This window comes from Vipera berus (genome assembly GCF_964194415.1).
Source record: "Vipera berus genome assembly, chromosome: Z".
NCBI lineage: Eukaryota > Metazoa > Chordata > Lepidosauria > Squamata > Viperidae > Vipera > Vipera berus.
Window position 1 is genome coordinate 81,004,923 of NC_138205.1, and position 18,346 is coordinate 81,023,268.

At 36.1% G+C, this 18,346-nt stretch overlaps 1 protein-coding gene across 1 annotated transcript in view; it reads right to left on the bottom strand.

Moving 5' to 3' along the window:
- Nucleotides 1-502: 502 nt before the first annotated feature.
- SH3BP5 (SH3 domain binding protein 5) overlaps nucleotides 503-18,346 on the bottom strand; it is a 49,434-nt gene continuing 31,590 nt past the window's right edge. Inside the window, exons 4-9 of the mRNA XM_081342995.1 lie at nucleotides 12,129-12,293; nucleotides 11,200-11,330; nucleotides 9,755-9,797; nucleotides 8,298-8,517; nucleotides 3,055-3,309; nucleotides 503-2,141 (exon numbers count right to left, since the gene is read on the bottom strand). Of these exons, the coding sequence (XP_081199121.1) occupies nucleotides 1,960-2,141; nucleotides 3,055-3,309; nucleotides 8,298-8,517; nucleotides 9,755-9,797; nucleotides 11,200-11,330; nucleotides 12,129-12,293 (996 nt within the window). The 3' untranslated portion in view covers nucleotides 503-1,959. The remainder of the gene's footprint in view (nucleotides 2,142-3,054; nucleotides 3,310-8,297; nucleotides 8,518-9,754; nucleotides 9,798-11,199; nucleotides 11,331-12,128; nucleotides 12,294-18,346) is intronic.

Below are 18,346 nucleotides of genomic sequence, written 5' to 3' on the forward strand. Positions count from 1 at the left end.
TCAAACTTCTTCCTTCATCAACATTTCATTCAATAGTGCCTCAATGTTGCTGTTTACAACCTGCATGTGTTCAAGCTGTAGCTCTTCTCTAATTCCAACTGCACTCCATAAATCTAGAAATTTTCTCATTATTTGAGTCACATTATTAACCAGGGAAGAAGCCAAAAGTTCACTTCCTCACAGAGGTTTTGTCCTATGAAGCCTAGAGGCAGTTCTACCACTGCTGCCACTCTACAAGTGGCAAAACTACAAGCCAAACCAGCCAAACTCACCAAGCAAGGGAAAAGTTTTCTTTGCAGGACACTTAGCAACTAGGTGATCAGGGCCTCTGCAGTACAGGCACAGGCAGTGCATCTTCTACCACAGAAAACTTTTAGAATGACTATCAGCCAATGCATTGCAAATAAAATGGGAAGGGTACAAAAAAGTACAATAAGTTGTGTAGGGTAACCCTAATTGTCTTTATAGCAGGTCAGCAAATATACTGTAGAAAATGGTCACTTATCCCTTAACTAGGATGTTGGTGATTGCTGGTAATGTGTAAGGGCCAGAATTTGCCACAGGAAAATGATTAAATATCACAACACCCACGAAACAAAACAGTTTAATTTTGTATCTCATAGTTTTTATAAAGGCAATCCCCAAACTAAATTTTATTACATATAGCACCTTACACAGACACAGACTCACTACTAACATTTTTAGTTCTCACTTTATTATTACCATTCCCATTGTTCCTTGCAAAGATCCTCAGCCAAAGTATAACCAAAACAATATGGAAGACTTATATATATATTTGAAGAATGAAGTTGTAAAGATTAAAAATAAACATACTACACATGAAAACAAAAGAGCAGAGGAGGCTTAGTGTGAAATAATTTTTACATTTGTTTTAAGAATATACACATAACATTTGACAAAACAAAAGCCAAATAAACAAATACTGAGAAAATGGATATTGCTAATCAGTAATGCTCAAAAAATACGTTCATTAAGGATGACCTATGTCAATTTTTAGAAATGTTAACTAGTAAAGCAACTCTGCTTTTTACTATTTCTTACTAGCATAAATACCAATTCTTGCTAACATGCTTCAACTTCTTTTCTATCTTATTTGGATTTTTACTTAAAGGATACTAACTTTTAATTTTTTAACTACTCCAAAAATGCTTGATAATGCAGAGATACTAGAAATTGCTCCCCATGTCAAAGCTATGGCAACATTTCTCTTTTTTAGTTGGTGGGTTGTGGAAGAATCTTCCTGTCTATGCTTAGTGATTATCATAACTGGTATCACAACAAAGTGGTATCCTACATTAATGTTTCCAACTGCCCATTTCATTTTGATCATAATATATAAACCAAAACTACTTCCCATCTCCATCCTCCCCCCAGCCATGTAAAAAGCTAGAAGGATCCTGTGCATTAATATTAACATTCTAATTACCTTTGAGGTATAACGTATCAACACTCGTGAATTCTATAGGAAGACTAAAGATATCTTAAATTCTGTTACATGAAGCAGCTTCCTTTGGTAACCCACAATACAATGCAAGGTATTTCAAAGGATTTGCTGCTAGCATCCTGGAATTTTATGGTGTTACACAGCAGCTCAAATCACAAATAAGACACCAGCTAATCCTCCAAACCTGGCTTTGCCCTCAGTGCCAGAATGGCCTAAACTTCACAGAGGACTGGTATTAATTATTGCTTCTCCCAAACTGTTACAAAACGTCTTAACAAGGATCGAGATTTCTGTCCTTTGCAATTTCTGTCCTGACCAAGATTTCTATTATATATTTAAATGCGCATATTTTAGCCCTCAGCAATTGTGTAAGTCTTTATTGTACAGTAAAGACAAAAATTTGGCATATATTAGTTATTGGCACAAGGTTTGGACAATCAAAAAACAGTTGTGTATAAATAAATTATATTCCTCATTAGGCTCCGGACATTACTTCACCCAGTTTGTACTATTATTTTGTCTGCACAAACCCCATCCTTGCCTTTCAGGCATTGTAGGGAAAGTTGCTTCAACCGATTGTCCAGAACTGGGCCACTGGAAGAAGAGCTGCTGTCTACGCTCTTATTCTTGTTCACTTTGTCAAGTATCTTGTTCTCAGCTCCTTCTGCCCTGTCTCCTGTGAAAATGAGATGGAAATATTTTGCAGCTTTGGACTATAAAGGGTAAAATTCCAGGACCCACCCCAAACCACGTCTTAGGAAGACAAAATTCTTGGGAGTCAAATCTATTCCAAAAAGAATCTTTACTATGACATGCTTGGTTGTAGGAATACGAGACAGGACTTAATATTATTCCACGAACTAAACCCTTATAAAGAGTTCCCGGTTTAACCCCCCTTAGCCCCATTTGGTCAGTCCCCCATCCTTTATCTCGTATCATCCCTCTCGTGGGAAAAAGGAACTTAGGACCTTTCATGTTTATTGCTCTCTTCCGTGACACAAGCCAGATGCTAGCCCTTTTGTTTCCCCTTTTGTTTCCCCAGTTCAAAAGGCTTCTCCTTTCCTTTGAAATGCCTAATACCGGTTCAATACACATCCATTCTCTTCTCTTCGGGAGATGGCAGAATCCATGGAATAATGTTTGAAACATTCCATTTATGAATATGATATAAATGGATTCTGACACTTGGGTCGGAGTCATACTCCGCTTATAAAGTATGTGTGCTTCTGAATCCAGTCCAAAAAGATCTTTAATTAACCATTAAACTTGGAAAGTCCTATCAATCTTGATTACACTGCATTTGATGGCCACCAAAACCATACAATTTTATCACCAGGCTTTATGCTTTTTAGTGCAGATCTGGCTGAGAAGTTGCATGTTACAAAATGCATGGAAAATTATCACCTTTCTTAAAAACTTCCAGATCATTTTGTTCCCTTTTCTAGCTTTCTCTACATCCTTTTGAAATACAGCAACAAAATAGCATATACTGTTCCCAGAGTTACATATCTCACATCTGCATTGTTTGTCCTTAGCCATTGTCTTATCTCTGTATTGCATTGATCTATGCCTTCATTAAGCCAACTTACCTCTTTCAATTTCACATTCAGGAGAGGATGCCCCACTACATTCACTGCGAGGTCCCAATAGAGGAAATACACCAAATTCAGATAATGATATAGGGCTAGACAAATCCAAGCTTTTAGGACGAGTCATCGGAAGAAATTGAGCTGGTATATCAAAAGGGCTTGTGGGACCAGAACTGAAACTAGATAGAGACTGAGTTTCAGAGTCTTCAGACACAAAGCTGCTGCAGTTGTCATCCTCAAATACTTCTGATGCCACTGTGAAAATGTTAAAAAAAATAATCAGCATTAATTAATTAACGAATAAACATGCTTATAAGCCATCTCAATCACAACTAACAGAATAATACAATCCTCATTAACTTGGAACAAATAAAACAAAATTCAGCATTATTTTCCCCTGTTTAGGACTTCTGTTCCCCCATCCCAAACCACTGCAACCAACTATTGTTTATGCTCGGCAATATATTAAAGAGTACTATCACCTCTTGCCAAAAGGAAAAAGGTAAAGTCTACTTTGACAGAAGCTCTATTCTAGGTAACTTCATGGATACTTCTAGGTGGTAATATAAAAATGGTGTATGATTACCCTCCTCAACCAATCACCGAAGGCCATTAGAAAAAAGTGAATTGTCATAAAAATAAATCAGCTGCATCCACACTCATGTTACGTATGTCGTCATTTTCCAAAGGAAAGGTTCAGCTAGAGAATGGTAAATACAAAAAACCCCTACCCTTCATCTATTTTCAAAATACTAGCCATGTCCGGTGTCCTAGCCCAGGGCTTTCAACCTTTTCACCCATTGTACCACTTTTAGGATATGGCAACATCCGAGTACCACCAGTCGCCTAGCAAGGGATCAAAAAATTGATGATCAAAAAAAAAAGGAAAAAAGTGATGAAGTACAGGTAGTCCTCAGCTTACAACAGTTCGCTTAGTAACTGTTCGAAGTTACAATGGCACTGAAAAAAGTGCCCCCCAAGCCACAACCGAGCAAGACACCTGCCTGGCCGGCCGCCCGGCAGCGCTCTTCCTCCTGTCCGAGGTTTTCATTGTTTTGAGCGTTTCTGTTGAGGATTGGCAGTGGGGGTGGGTGGTGGGTGGGTATGTTTGGTTTTTTTTCCCCCCATCTGCTGGATGGTTGCAGCAGGTTTTGGTCACTTCACATGACCCTGGGACACTATGATCATCATAAATATGAATCAGTTGCCAAGGATCTGAATGTAAATCACAAGACCCTGGAAACGCTGCAACGTTCCAGCTGATCAGCACTGCTTCTGGGCTCAGCAGAAGCGCCAGGATCAGCGCCAAGCTCCAGCTAGAGCCTGGTGCTGATCCTGGCGCTTCCGCTGAGCCCTGACAGCCGTGAAGTTCTAGCCGTCACCCTCAGGGTTGTGCGGTGCTGCCACCGGTTCAGCTCATTCCCTTTCCCCGCTACCACTTTTCTAGGATGGTCGCGTACCACCTGCAAGTGCCAATGTACCACAGGTGGTACCCGTACCACTGGTTGAAAAGCCCTGTCCTAGCCAGACTGTAAAGCCTGGCAGTCAGCAGAATTAGCCTGCAATACTGCATTCTAATCACTGAGCCACCATGCTCCTATGAAATCAACTCTCCAATTTTCATAGATGGATAATTGTACTAAATAGTTTAATACCTATTTTAAACCAATTTGTATGTTTTTAAGAAACTTTTAACAAAGTCAAAATTGAAAATAGATTTGGCAAAATTTTACTATTATTACAACAAAGCTGAGAATGTTGCTTGTCCTACTTTTCATGGTACAATCATCTCTCCTGGGATTTCCAGATTCCTGATTTGTCATATTTCTACTAAATATGAGAAATTTTCATTAACAAAAACCCTCCCAAAGGACTTTTATCAGATTCAAAACATTAGAAGCCACAGACAGTTGCGTAACAGAAAAAGTGAAAACAGCACTCTCTCACAACAATCAATTTCAACCCAGGGCTTTTTTTTCTCACAGAACGCTCAGAACGGCGTTCTGGCACCTTTTTTGAAAAAAAAAAAAGCTTTTGCACAAGCTGTGCTGCTATTGGCTTAAGCCTATTGCAGGCTTTGCTCTTTTATGACTCATGGACTTCAATTCCCAGAATTCCTGAGTCAGCTATGCTATTGGCTTTTGGAAGCCAATAGGAATTGCTGCTGAGCTTGCCAAAAGACCCAGCAGGCGAATTTTGCACAGGCAATTTGCAGTGAAGGCAGGAATTTTGCACTCCTCCCTGCTCCCCAACTATACCATCTCAACTAGGTAAGTAAGATATTATTTGCAAATAGGATATCCAAGTATGACTCAAGGAAATTTTCCCTGCATGGAGGGAGTAGTGGTTTGTTTCACTTTGTTTTACTTTTCAAATTGCTGTAGGGAAGAAATGATGATTAGAAAAAGGCAGGAAGTTATTTTTATTAGGAAGAATTCATTTATCCCATGCTAGATCTTTGGGAGCTTAGTACCACCAGCGTAGAACATTTGTTTTTCTGAAACTTCATTCAAATTCAATTCTTGATAAGGGCATTTGAAAAAAAAATATTTATTAAATTTATATGCTGACTATCTCACCAGGATGACTCTGAAGTCAAGGAGAGGGCTTGCAACTTCTGTTTGTAGTTATCCACGTTTCTGCACACTGAGATAATGGGCCATTGTACAAATACAGAGCCTATCATGCTTTTATATTTATATGGAACAGATACATTACCTGAAATTTTTGGAATGTGTAAAAAATTTGAACCAGCCTAGAAACTCATTTCCCATTGTTTGTGTATATAGAAAGTAAACCCTGAAATAGATTTGGAAAGAGCAAGGACTTTGATTAAATGGAAATGTTGCTAAGCATAGAACTGTTGAGTTAATTTGCAGCTGTTTCTGCTGTTTTCTTTTTATGTGCTTATGATTTTACATCACATTTTAAAATCAGCCAAATTGAATAGGAATAAGATTGTGACTGAAAGAATGGTAATTCTGAAATAGAGTAAATATCTTTAACTAGTAACGTTAAATTTAGCTTTAGTGTAATTTGCTTGTTCGCTGTAGCTAAAACTGGAAATTATATTTCTAAAGCATTAGTTTCGATCATTGGAAAGAAAAAAGATTTAATATTTATGATTCAAAAATATAAATATGTAAGAAACATGTTTTTAAAGACCTTTGCAGCTTGTTCTCATATATACCCTGCCACAAAGGAATAACTAAAATTATGAAATTTAGAATCTACCAAGCTTCCCTCCCATGGACAGAAGACAATCCATAGCTTTAGCAGCAATAATAAATCTAATTATGCTATGCATATTTAAGTTAGCCAAACCCTGGAGCAGTGGTAGCAATCTTCTATCACAATGGCAAGCCCTTTAAGATTATATATTGTTAATCATATAAGTGAAGAAATGAGGAAAACTGTGGTTAAAGAAATTGTTTGATCCAATAATAAAATTTCATTGATAATTGATGAATCAACCACAATAAGCAAAAAACTACCCTCATAGTATTTGTTCGATGCTGTATCGAAGGTATGGGAATGAATTCACCAGTAAATTTGTTTTTGGACTTGGTAGAACTTGAAAGAGTAACAGCAGAAGGAATATTTGATTCCTTACTCCAATGTCTTTACTCTTATGGGATGACAGAAGATTATTTGAAAAAAATATTTGATTTCTCTGGCATGCGATGGCGCCGCTGTGATGATGGGATGTAAAAGTGGAGTGAAAAAATTGCTGTCAGAATGTTTTCCTTCTATTATAGTTTGGCATTGTGCTAATCACAGACTAGAATTATCAGCAGGTGATGCTGCCAAGGAAACTTCAGGAATAAATAGATTCCAATCATTTATTGATAAACTGAATGTCATATACCATGCTTCACCAAAGAATAGCAGAGAGTTGCATTCATGTGCAGAATTACTGGGGACTGAGCTGCTGAAAATTGGAAGAATTTTAAGTACCCGATGGATGTCATCTAGTTTGCGTACAGTTTTGGCTGCATGGAATAATTTTGAATCCCTTGTGTATCATTTTGAACAAGCAATGCATGATCCTACAAGAGATAAAAATGATAAGTGTACTTATGGCTTGAAAAGAAAAATAACATCTACAGAATTTTTATTGGACCTAGGATTGATGTGTGACGCTCTCCAAGAATTGTCAGATTTAAGTTTGGATCTACAGGACCGCAACATCAACTTGTATAAGGCAAATAAGAAAATAAAAATACTGGTACAAGTTTTTGAAGAAAGAAGACAGAACTTTGGGCCCTATTATAATTGTGCTGTTGCTGCTGTAAGTGATCTTCGCTTTCGTGGAGTTTTACTTCACAAAAGAGATTCAAAAAAGGATCCTCCCATTGACCCAAGTATATTTTATACAAAATTGAAAGTGTCAATTGAAAAAAGATTACTTGATAGCAAAGATGATAGCAAAGTCTCACGTACTTGATCAAAAACATTGGCCTGAAGATGTTAATACTCAACTGACATTTGGAGAAGTGGAAATTAGAAACTTATCAATCAGACTGCAACTAAATGAAAGAGAAATGATTTGTGGATTCCGTGAATACATTCTCGAAAAGACATATCCAGAAAAACTGTTGCGTTTGATACAGACTCTGAATACCATTCCTATTTCTTCAAGTGAATGTGAACGTGGGTTTTCACAGATGAATCTAATTGCCACCCCAACAAGAGCTTCGTTAAAGACTACGACAATTTCAGCACTTTTGTTATCAAACTTGTCAGACCACCTCTGAGACTTTTCGATCCTTCAAAGTACGTTGATTTGTGGTTACTCAGAGGACGTCGTTCGGCCATAGATACTAAGAGCAAGGAAAGGAGTCAAGATGATTTACCAGACGAGAATTCGACAAAAGTTTGGAATTTTCTATGAACATTTGCCTTAAATACAATAAATTAAATGTATGTTAAGAATTGAATATATAATTGTTTAATTATATAAATAAATATATAAATAAAATTATATAAATAAAAGATTAACAAGATGAAAGTTCTGGCACCTTTTTTTTTAGAAAAAAAGCCCTGTTTCAACCACACCTCAAAAAGAAATTCTAATGGGAAAAATTGTTTGGAAAATTGAAAAGCACTTTGGCACTCTATTAATTATACTGTTATAATTGGCTCCTTGACACCTGGTACTTTTTGACCAGTTCTTAGTTGCTGATATAACCTTTGAAAAAAATTGACATGGCCAAAACTCTATACCTTTTTCTACTACTTACTGGAAACATTATCTGAGTCTAACTTGCATCCTGAAAGGTCTTCTGCCAAAGTACTATTGCCTTCAGCCCCAACACCACATCCTCTGGGCCCCATTGACGAAGCTCGTCGCCTCTTATGAATCTCGTCAGAGATCATCTCCAAGTTCTTCAAGGCTGTTTTGTATTCACCCTTGGCCAAAGCCAATTTTGCTTGGAGGTCATCCACTATCTTCTTTAATTGCTAATAAAACCATCAAAAAGATTTCCTCACTCAAAGAAAACCTTCTAAATATCCATATACAATAAATTGCACAGGTTTCAAGTGAAGAAAGACTTGCATTAGGGCACTAGGGGCCCTCTAAAACACCTCCCAGCTTTCCCATAAAGCTGTTCACCAAAATAATAAAGCTGAAACGATCAGCAGATTTACAGAGAACTGAACTCTTTTTTTTCTTACACAAATGTCTTATCATTCAATCTAGCATGTAGAATGAAGTATTCTAACTTTAAAATAACTTCATCCAATTTTAAGATCCTCCCACCATATTGGACTGATTTCTTTGATTCATCAAGCATGACAATCCAATACCTTGTGGGATGATTGATTATGGGAGTCCAACACCTAAGGAGGATACTAGATAAAGAAATTATCCTGAAAATGTTCTTTCTAGTTCTGGTGCTAGCTTCATTGAAGGCTTGATTGAAAGCTTATAGCTCAAACATAATATATATATACAGTTTTGTGGATTATTATAGCAGGTGGAGATGCTTTTCATCCTGGGTGTATATTTCTAATATTAGCATACAAAAGTGAATTATACACAACTTCACATGTGCAGGTTAACTATTTTTTAGGAAGAAGAACATTTCCATACTAAAAGGTTACTATCCATTACCCACAGCAAAATTTCCACCTTACTGAAATATACAGTATTGTCTACATTCCCCACACTACAAAAAATAATAGCAAATGTTCCCGGGGGGTGAGGGGGCGGAAGAAACTAAATTGTCTCCTTCTCTATAGAGTCAGCTGTCCTATGAGAAGACTTAATATATTTCTTGATTTATTGTTTTAATACGTTATAATTAAATTTTTGAAAAATCTGGTTCCTATAAAGGTGGTATAAAATTAATTAGAACTAAATAAATATGCTAAATGCTATGTATTCTTCCTCAAATTCCAAAAGACAATACCTCCCATTTATACAGAAAATTTCACATCTATAAAAGTTTCATCATTCTTAAAATGAAACAGCCGCTACAGCAGCAACAAATGTGAATGAGGGTTTTTTCTATTAGTTTTTTAGGAGTCAGATGGCTTTAAATAAGAAAAATCAATAATTCACATTGATGCTAATACCTAGTTGGCTAATGAACTATTTGCAAACAACCAAGCACAGAGAGAATCAAGGACTCCACAACTCAGTCCAGAACTACATATATTTATCTTCTACATAAAATAAATAAAAAGTACATACCTCTAATTGTACATAATATTTTGCTTTGAGTTCAAAATAAGGCCTATAAGGATGGGAACATAATAGCATTATTATTGGTAGAAGAACAATGCACTCCCTTTTAATTCCCATCCATTCAGCCATCTACCATCCTGTTGAAATAATCTAACCATCCTATCATTACAATATGTGGAATTTGTTTATACAAAACATACCGTAATACTATGCTAATGAATTTGTGTGACACTTCTACCCAGCTAAAAAATAATAATTTCATTGGGCTTGGGGTTGAGCAATAGATAATATACCTAAATTTAATCTATATATAACAGTACACAGATTCTCAATTACCTAATAGAATATTGAGAGTTAAGAACAATGATATTGAAGATATACAAGATACTCCACTGTCAAGGCAAAGAGGAGTGAAACACTAAGTTCAGAACATCCAGATAACATTCAGAAGTGATTCAAATAGACAATTTATTGAACTGCACGAAGGAGGAAGAAATAAAACGCAATAAGATTTGCAAGATTCTGTTATTATAGCTAGTCTTAATAAAATTAGCTCTAGCCTTCCTGTGGAATTGTCTTCTTGATCTAATCTACCTAGTGGGTCTGACAGCAAAGAGTAAATCCTGGAGAATGTTGGAAATTTTCTACGTGTACAAGTGAGATCAAGTTTAAATGAAACCGGATCCACCTTGCCCAGTTGCTTGGGATCTCCCAGAAGCTTCTGATCCAGAATCTGAAAGCCCTTTGGATTAAATCATTCTGTTGTTACAGCATAGCAGAGAGTGGAAAATGGTATCTAACACAGTGCTGTATCATAATAGAAAAACTACTAAAATAATGTTATAGTTTCATTTACCAGCCTTGAGCCATAAACTTGCTGCTAACATAATTTGATTAAGAGATGCTTTTAAACCATCCTGAAAGGCATTCGAAGCACAGGATAATAGTAGCCCAAACAGATAAATGAAGCACTAAATATGAGGGCCAGGCAGGATTCATCAAACAGGTCTTTTTTACAATGGTTAAACTATAATGTAGTTTTCCTGTGATTTTTCAGGCAACTCTTATTTTTACAATGATGATTAAACCACAACTTAAGGCTCATTGACTAAGACCATTGGTCCAGAGAACTCATAACTGCTAATACAGATTGATAGAAGATTTTATGAACAATTCTTTAAGCAAGACTTTTTTAATCCCTAATCTGACAATATCACAGCTAAATGATTTGCACTGAATCACATACTATATACTGCTGAGCTATGATCCCATAATATTTATTTCCTGTTTGTGACGCCTTCTGTATTTGTTCTGTTCTGAGCATTTGGAAGAAGTCTATGACTCAAGGCTGCCTTTGACATTTCCCATGGTTTCTCATGGTTCTATTTACATATGTCAGAAAACACTCAACAATCACAACTTCACACGATCCCTTGGAGATTTAAACTTACTTGGATTTGTTGATAGCCCTTTTCAACTTCTTCTCCAACTGCTTCATTCTGCCCATGGCAGCATTGTATTTGGCTGCTGTTTCTTTATGTACAAGCTCACTTCTAGTTTTTGTCTGCTCTGCTTCCATAACCTTTAAAAAGGGTTATGAAAATATTTTTGAGTTTAAGCTATTACATTATTGTTTTAGTAACAATATTCCTCAAATGTCTAAGTAATATCTGGCAAAATAGCATAGAAAAAAGAGGGCTCAGTGGAATCTGAATTGTAAATATCTTGCTATAATTTATTAATGTTATTGACATCCCATTGGCCACTTGACTAAAATGTTATAAAAATGCAAAAAATGACAAACTTCCATGTAAATTAAACTCAATCACAGAATCATGGAGCTGAATTTGAAGAGTCCATTTAGATTATTATATCCAGGTCTTTCTAAAAAGGCAATTACTTTTCTTTTTAACAATGGCCATAGAGCCTACTAAAAAATAGCTATTTAATTTAATCATAAATAATGCCCAAAGTCTGTTTAATATTAAATAATTATTACAAATCAATCCTCCTAGTTTTCTGAAGATAATCGTAATGCTGGGGAAATGGGAAAAAAAGAGAAAAGGATGGCCAGCACTCAGATGGGTGGATTCCGTTTTGGTGGCTAGGGGTGAAAGACCTGAAGAAACAAGTTATGTACCTTTAAGTCAATTTATTTATTTGTGCAGTTGCAGGCCAATCAATCATAGAGAGATTCAGCCTTTTTCTACCTGTTACTAACCTGTGGTTACTTTACCTGCAAACAGTCTTGCTGCTTTTCTACTGATATCTACTGTCTCTGAAGTAAGTGAGAGAACCTGTGCAATATTCTGTAAGGTATCAATTCCATCTTGCCTAAAATACTTTAAAAACTGATAGGAAGAGTCGTAATACAGCCTACCCGCTGTGTGGCATGGTTGAGCATTTCTTGCCATGCAGAATCAAATTGACGCCTGTCATCTTCCAGCAGCCTCTGTTCTGCAAGGGAAATGGTTTCCTTAGCAGCCCGTAGCACCTCTGTGGCTCTCTGAAAATCCTGTGTTGCTTTCTGCGCTTCTAGCTGAGCCTGCAATGAAAGATTAAATTGATCTAGACAGTGCTTTTTTTGTAAAAGAAAAAGGTGCCGGAACTCACCCATGTCATACAACCTGCCTTGCCTACCCTACAAGGTTCCATCCAAAAAAGGTGCCGGAACTCCGTTCTGAGCGTTCTATGAGGAAAAAAGCCCTGGATCTACGTAGAACTTAAGAAGGAAAGGGATAAATAATACCCAATGATTTCTTCTGATTTTCATTTGCTGATTTTAAAATGTCAGTACAATAGACGCCAGTAACTATTTCTATTGATTGAAGGATTATATCCTGCTTATATATGTAACATTCCCCATCTCATCGTATCATTAAGTAGATTTGTGTTGATCACTGCTTGTTTCAGTATTGTCTCCAAAAATGTACAAGTTATTCTATAGTTTTAACATATCCAAAGGACAATTCATGTAGGATGCTATACGTTCGGGCTGAACCAGCTTTCCTTCACATTTTGATGATAAAGTTCCTTTTCTTCCCTCTCAAAAATATAAGACCAAGTCATGGCTATGAATTGCTTGCTCAAACTATTTTGTTAATGTTTTTTTTTAAAAAAAAATATTGTATATTATAGCATTCAATTTTAAACCACCATTTTGCAACTATAGATGCTAGCTAATTAACCATTTGAGGTTCCATTAGCATGAAAAGACTTAGAATTTTTTTCAAGGTCATGTGCTCATATACATAATCAGATCTTGTTGCTAAGACACCACATTGAGTGCAGAAAACCTATTTTAAAACATCACTTTTCTAATAAATTAAAAGTAATATCTCCAACTTTTGAGATCCAGATTAGCTCTATTTAAAGCAAGCCCAAAAAATCAACAAGATTTAAGACGTGTATATTTAAATCCGATTTAGGTAATAACATATAATCTTTAGAGCAGTTAATAATTCCTATTAACTACTCTAATAGCATAAAATCTGATCCAGTCCTCTATCCTCTCATGCTGAATGTAGAACTATATAATCCAAAAATAAGCAGATCTTGCTACAAACCATCAATTTAATTACTTAGTAATTAAGGAGGCTTTTTGCTAATATAGGAGTGGGGAAGCTTTGGCCCTTCAGATATTGCTAAACTATGATGTCAATAAAATACCTCTTGTCAGAACCTTGCTAAGAAAGTCAGTCACACTGTTGATAAATAAATATCCACCTGTTTTCATCTAATGACCCTTCTTACTTTCCTTTGACTTTTTTCTTCTTTGTGTATCTACTGATAGTACCGTCTCTTAAGGAAATGTTTCAAACAATAATTGTAACTGACATTTTCTGCCAATCTATATAAATTAATTCAGAGACTTAATCTCCAACGGATCTCTCTCTCACACACACACACAAGATAAATTGGAAAATACCCCATAATATTATTTGGAACAATACCAAAAAAGCAGTTCAGTTGGTTCATATAGTCATTTTACTTTTTTTAAAAAAATCCAAGGTTGTATAGAAAGTTGTAAAGACAACTTTTCCCACAAACAAAAGTTCATAGGTTATTGATGTAAGACTTATCACAACTGAAAAGAGGCAGAGGCTATTCATTAAAGTTATTAGCAAGAAGCCAAATATTTATTTGCTTAAACGTTAGCAGACTATACAGTGTACAGTCATTATTCCCAAGGCTTTATTTTATTCACATGATTAGCAATAATACATTGATGGAGTTTCCACTGACAAATTACAGAAAAGCTGGTGCTAAATACTCACACACACACAATACACACAACATGAAAGAATCTTCTGTAACATGTACTTCTTACCGGCATTAGCTGATTGATATCTTAGGACTGCAATTATTATCTTATAAAATATTTTCCCTTGATAACCTATATATATAACTAGTCAAGGACAGAAGCAACCTAGAACTAAGGGGAAACTTCCTGACAGTTAGAACAATTAACCAGTGGAACAACCTGCCTAGAGAAGCAGTGAACGCTCCAACCCTGGAAGTTTTTAAGAAGAGACTGGACATCCATTTATCTGAAATGGAATAGGGTTTCCTGCCTGAGCAGGGGGTTGGACTAGATGACCTCCAAGGTCCCTTCCAACTTATTATTATTATTATTATTATTATTATTATTATTATTATTATTATTATTATTATTATCATTATCCTACATAATTTACTCACAACCAAGACTTGACTGAACATGACTTATAGAAAAATAATTTTCAATGAAAAAAATGGAAACTAGAAATCAGGACAGTGAACTACAAAAACAGAACACAGTAAGATGATTCCTAAACAAATAGCCAGAGTAAAAACGTTTCTGTGAATCAAAGAAATAAACAGCTAATTGATCTGGCTAGTATGAGAAACAATGCAAAATATTCAGCAGCTCATGTTTTCACAGGAATGGATGAAGGGTCATTACTTCAATTTGTTTCATTCCAACTACGGTAAATATCTTTTTATATTTTTTTTATTTAATTGCTTAAAAATCATAACCAATGTTTTTTTGTTTCTCAAATACACATTTTTATATTGAATTCTGCCAAATATGCATTTTTGAAATATGCTTTCCATGATACAATAAATTATTTTTATTAAATTTGTTTGAAGTTTTGTGATTTTAATGCAGAATTACATTCCAAATTTGTTTGCTATATTTGGCTAAATTGAAAGGGGAATTTATTTCAGGACCTCCTACATGATTGTGAGAATAGCCTCTGCTTGCAAAATAACATGAGGTTCCCACAAGGCTTCCTCTGTAGGAAAGCTGAGGAAATCAGTAGTCCAGGCAGTTCAAATGAATATAGGTTTATTGTACGCTACTGCTCTCTACAAGAATCTGAAGTACTAACAGTCAAAACAAATTGATAGATAAGGGTCAACAGAATTCAAGATCTCTTGTGGGCAGGAGAAGGAACTCAAGACCGATGACACATCCCACCCTTTGGCCAGCCTGATCATCTCCTACACTGAGCTTCGCATCAGCCAGAAACCTCTCAGAAGCTGCAAAAAACAGAAAAGTTGGGGGCTGCTGGGCCCTGGATTTGGCCCTGGGTGCATGAGTGGCTAAGTGGGTAGAAAGCTCAAGGCCTGCAATCTGAAGCTACTTTCTGCCCACTCCAGACAATCTGAATTCCCCTAGATAGATGGGTGGCAGGGTGAGAAGGAAGCTCAAGGTTGCAAGCTGCAGTATCTTCACATGCACTGCAGCTAGTCTGAGCTCTCCCAGATAGATGAGTGGTTGGATGGGAAGGAAGCTCAAGGCCTGCAAGTGAAGGACTCTGAGTGCCAAGGGAACGTGGGGAAGCCTTGGGAGGCCCAAGCAGGCAAACCTGGGCTTGTGCTAGCCTCCCAGGGCCTCCTTTACCTCCGAGGTACCTATGCTCTACTTAATGACCACACCCAGAAGAACAGGGTAGGGGTTGTTAAGCAAGGCAATCACGTGAGTTCCTCACTTAATGACTATCACAATTTGTGACTATAATTGGCAGGCTCCATTACTGTTGTAACTCAAGGACTACCCGCATAATACTTCAGAGTTTTTTACTTGTATATGTATTCTCAATCAACTTATACAAATCTGATTTGCTCCACAGGAGATCAAAAGGGCTAAAAGTTAGCATGAATTGTCAATCTAATGACTGCAGAGAAATTTTTACCATCAGCTTCTCACTTCAAGTTCAATCTTTGTTATTTAGACTGAATTCGTATACAGTACTGTAATTTTAAAAATCATTTTCTTAAAAGTAGATTTCATGGAAATCGATCAGGTGCATATAAATGTACAAATGTACAAAAATAGAGCCAAACATTAGGATACAAACATATGCATGCAGCAAAATTTTATTTAAATACATTATCCATAAAATTAATCACAAGTTTAACCAGTAAATTACATAACAATAAACAAGAATCCATGTTGCTCATGTTTTATATTGTATTTACAATGCCTTGGTCTTATAAGTTACCAGAAACAAATCTAATTGGCACAGATAGATCTTTGAGGAAGTTGAATAAAAAATTATAATTTGCCTAAAAAGCATTTTAAGAAAATGTATCAACGTAAGAAAACCTTGATGCAAATAGAAAAAAAATCTTGCACCTCATATTCCATATGAGTTGAAAGAACAACATCAGAAGTCTCCAGCAGCTACTTGTGAGTCATTTTATTCCAAATAACACAAACCCATATCAGATGTCATTTGTAATGCAACACATCTCATAAATAAGTCTGGAGAGCAGAGCATATTTATGCTGCAATTCTTAGCAGACTCGCTAAGACTTATGATCCTTATGACGTATGTCTAGTGTAAGTCTGACATACTCTCTAGATACTATAGAAGCCTTTCAGCAAATCTGAAGCACCCTTAAGGCCATGTTAATAATTTTTGATAATACACAGGAAGCGATGGGTTTGATTATTAGGAGAAAGCAGTTTCTAGAGCAGGGATGGATACCAAAGAAATGCAATCTGTTAAGGCTGAAACAAAACAAGGAAACCAAACATCTCAAATTACTAACTTCCACAATTTAGAGACAGGAAACCATTTCCCTCCTCTCCGCAATTTTGAATTAGGCTTGGTTTCCGTTCTCCTAGAATTCTACATTGACCTTGAATTGGATTTATATCAAGTCACCCAAAGAGATTCCTCAAGCGGATGTGCTTCAAAATATTATCAGACATTCGCAAAAGACAAAAACAACAAAAATCTGAAGGTTCAAGATTAGAACAGCCTTTAGGAAAGCTATTCTCCTTTCAAAAAATATCTATTCTCACTGCAGATTTGCAATTTAAACAATAACAAAAAGAGATATCTAAATTTGTTTGGTAAAATAAAAGACTGAAAGTTAAGGACAAGGTCCTGCCTGATGCTAAAGCCTTACTAAATCTGAAAGAGTACTTTGAAGCCTGTTGCTTAGTTTGGTTGAAAGAATGGGTAAGGCTGAGAAATACAAGTTTACTGGAGTTGGAAGGGCATGATTTTAGACTTAGGGGGCATGCCTACTTACAGTATGATGAAGTTAAGATTTATGTAGATGTCAGAAATAATTTTGATAGACAAGTCATTATGAGAATTTGGAACAAATGTAATCCTAGAATACGGTATGTTCAAAAATACCTTTATGGTCATTCCCATAAGAAGCACATTAAAGAAAAAAATCACAACTAAATAAAATATTTAAGGTATATTGAATTGCTAAAACCACACAATATGCAACAAATCAGCAAGCACCTAGAGACAAACTAAGTCATAACATGGGTTTCTCAAAAACACATCATTCCAGTCAAATCTTATTGCATTCTTTGACAAAGTGACAACATTAGTGGATCAGAGGAATGCTGTGGATATAATTTACTTGGACTTCAGTAAGGTATTTGATAAAGTAGACCACAACCTACTACTTGATAAGATAGAAAAATGTGGATCAGACAGTATCACCACCAGATGGATTCATAAGTGGCTAACCAACTGCACCCAACATGTACTCTTCCAATGGAACTGCATCTAAATGGAAGGAAGTGTGAAGTGGATACCTCAAGACTCTGTTTTAGGCCCAGTACTCTTCAACATCTTCATAAATGATCTGGATGAAGGGCCTTTAAAATGCCTTGGTAAGACCACACTTGGAATTTTGCATCTAGTTTTGGTCACCATAATGTAAAAAAGATGTTGAGACTCTAGAAAGAGTGCAGAGAAGAGCAACAAAAATGATTAGGGGACTGGAGGCTAAAACATATAAAGAACGATTGCTGGAATTGGTTATGTCTAGTTTAATGAAGAGGACAAGGAGTGACATGATAGCAGTGTTCTCAGGAGTTGCCACAAAGAAGGGGGAGTCAAACAATTCTCCAAAGCACCTGAGGGCAGGACAAGAAGCAATGGATGGAAACTAATGAAGGAGAAAGTAACCTAGAACTAAGGAAAAGTTTCCTGGCAATTAGAATAATTAATCAGAGGACCAATTTGCCTCCATAAGTTGTGAATGCTCCAACACTGTAAGTTTTTAAGAAGAGATTGGATAACCATTTGTGTGAAATAGTATAGGGTTTCCTGCCTGAGCAGAGGATTGGAC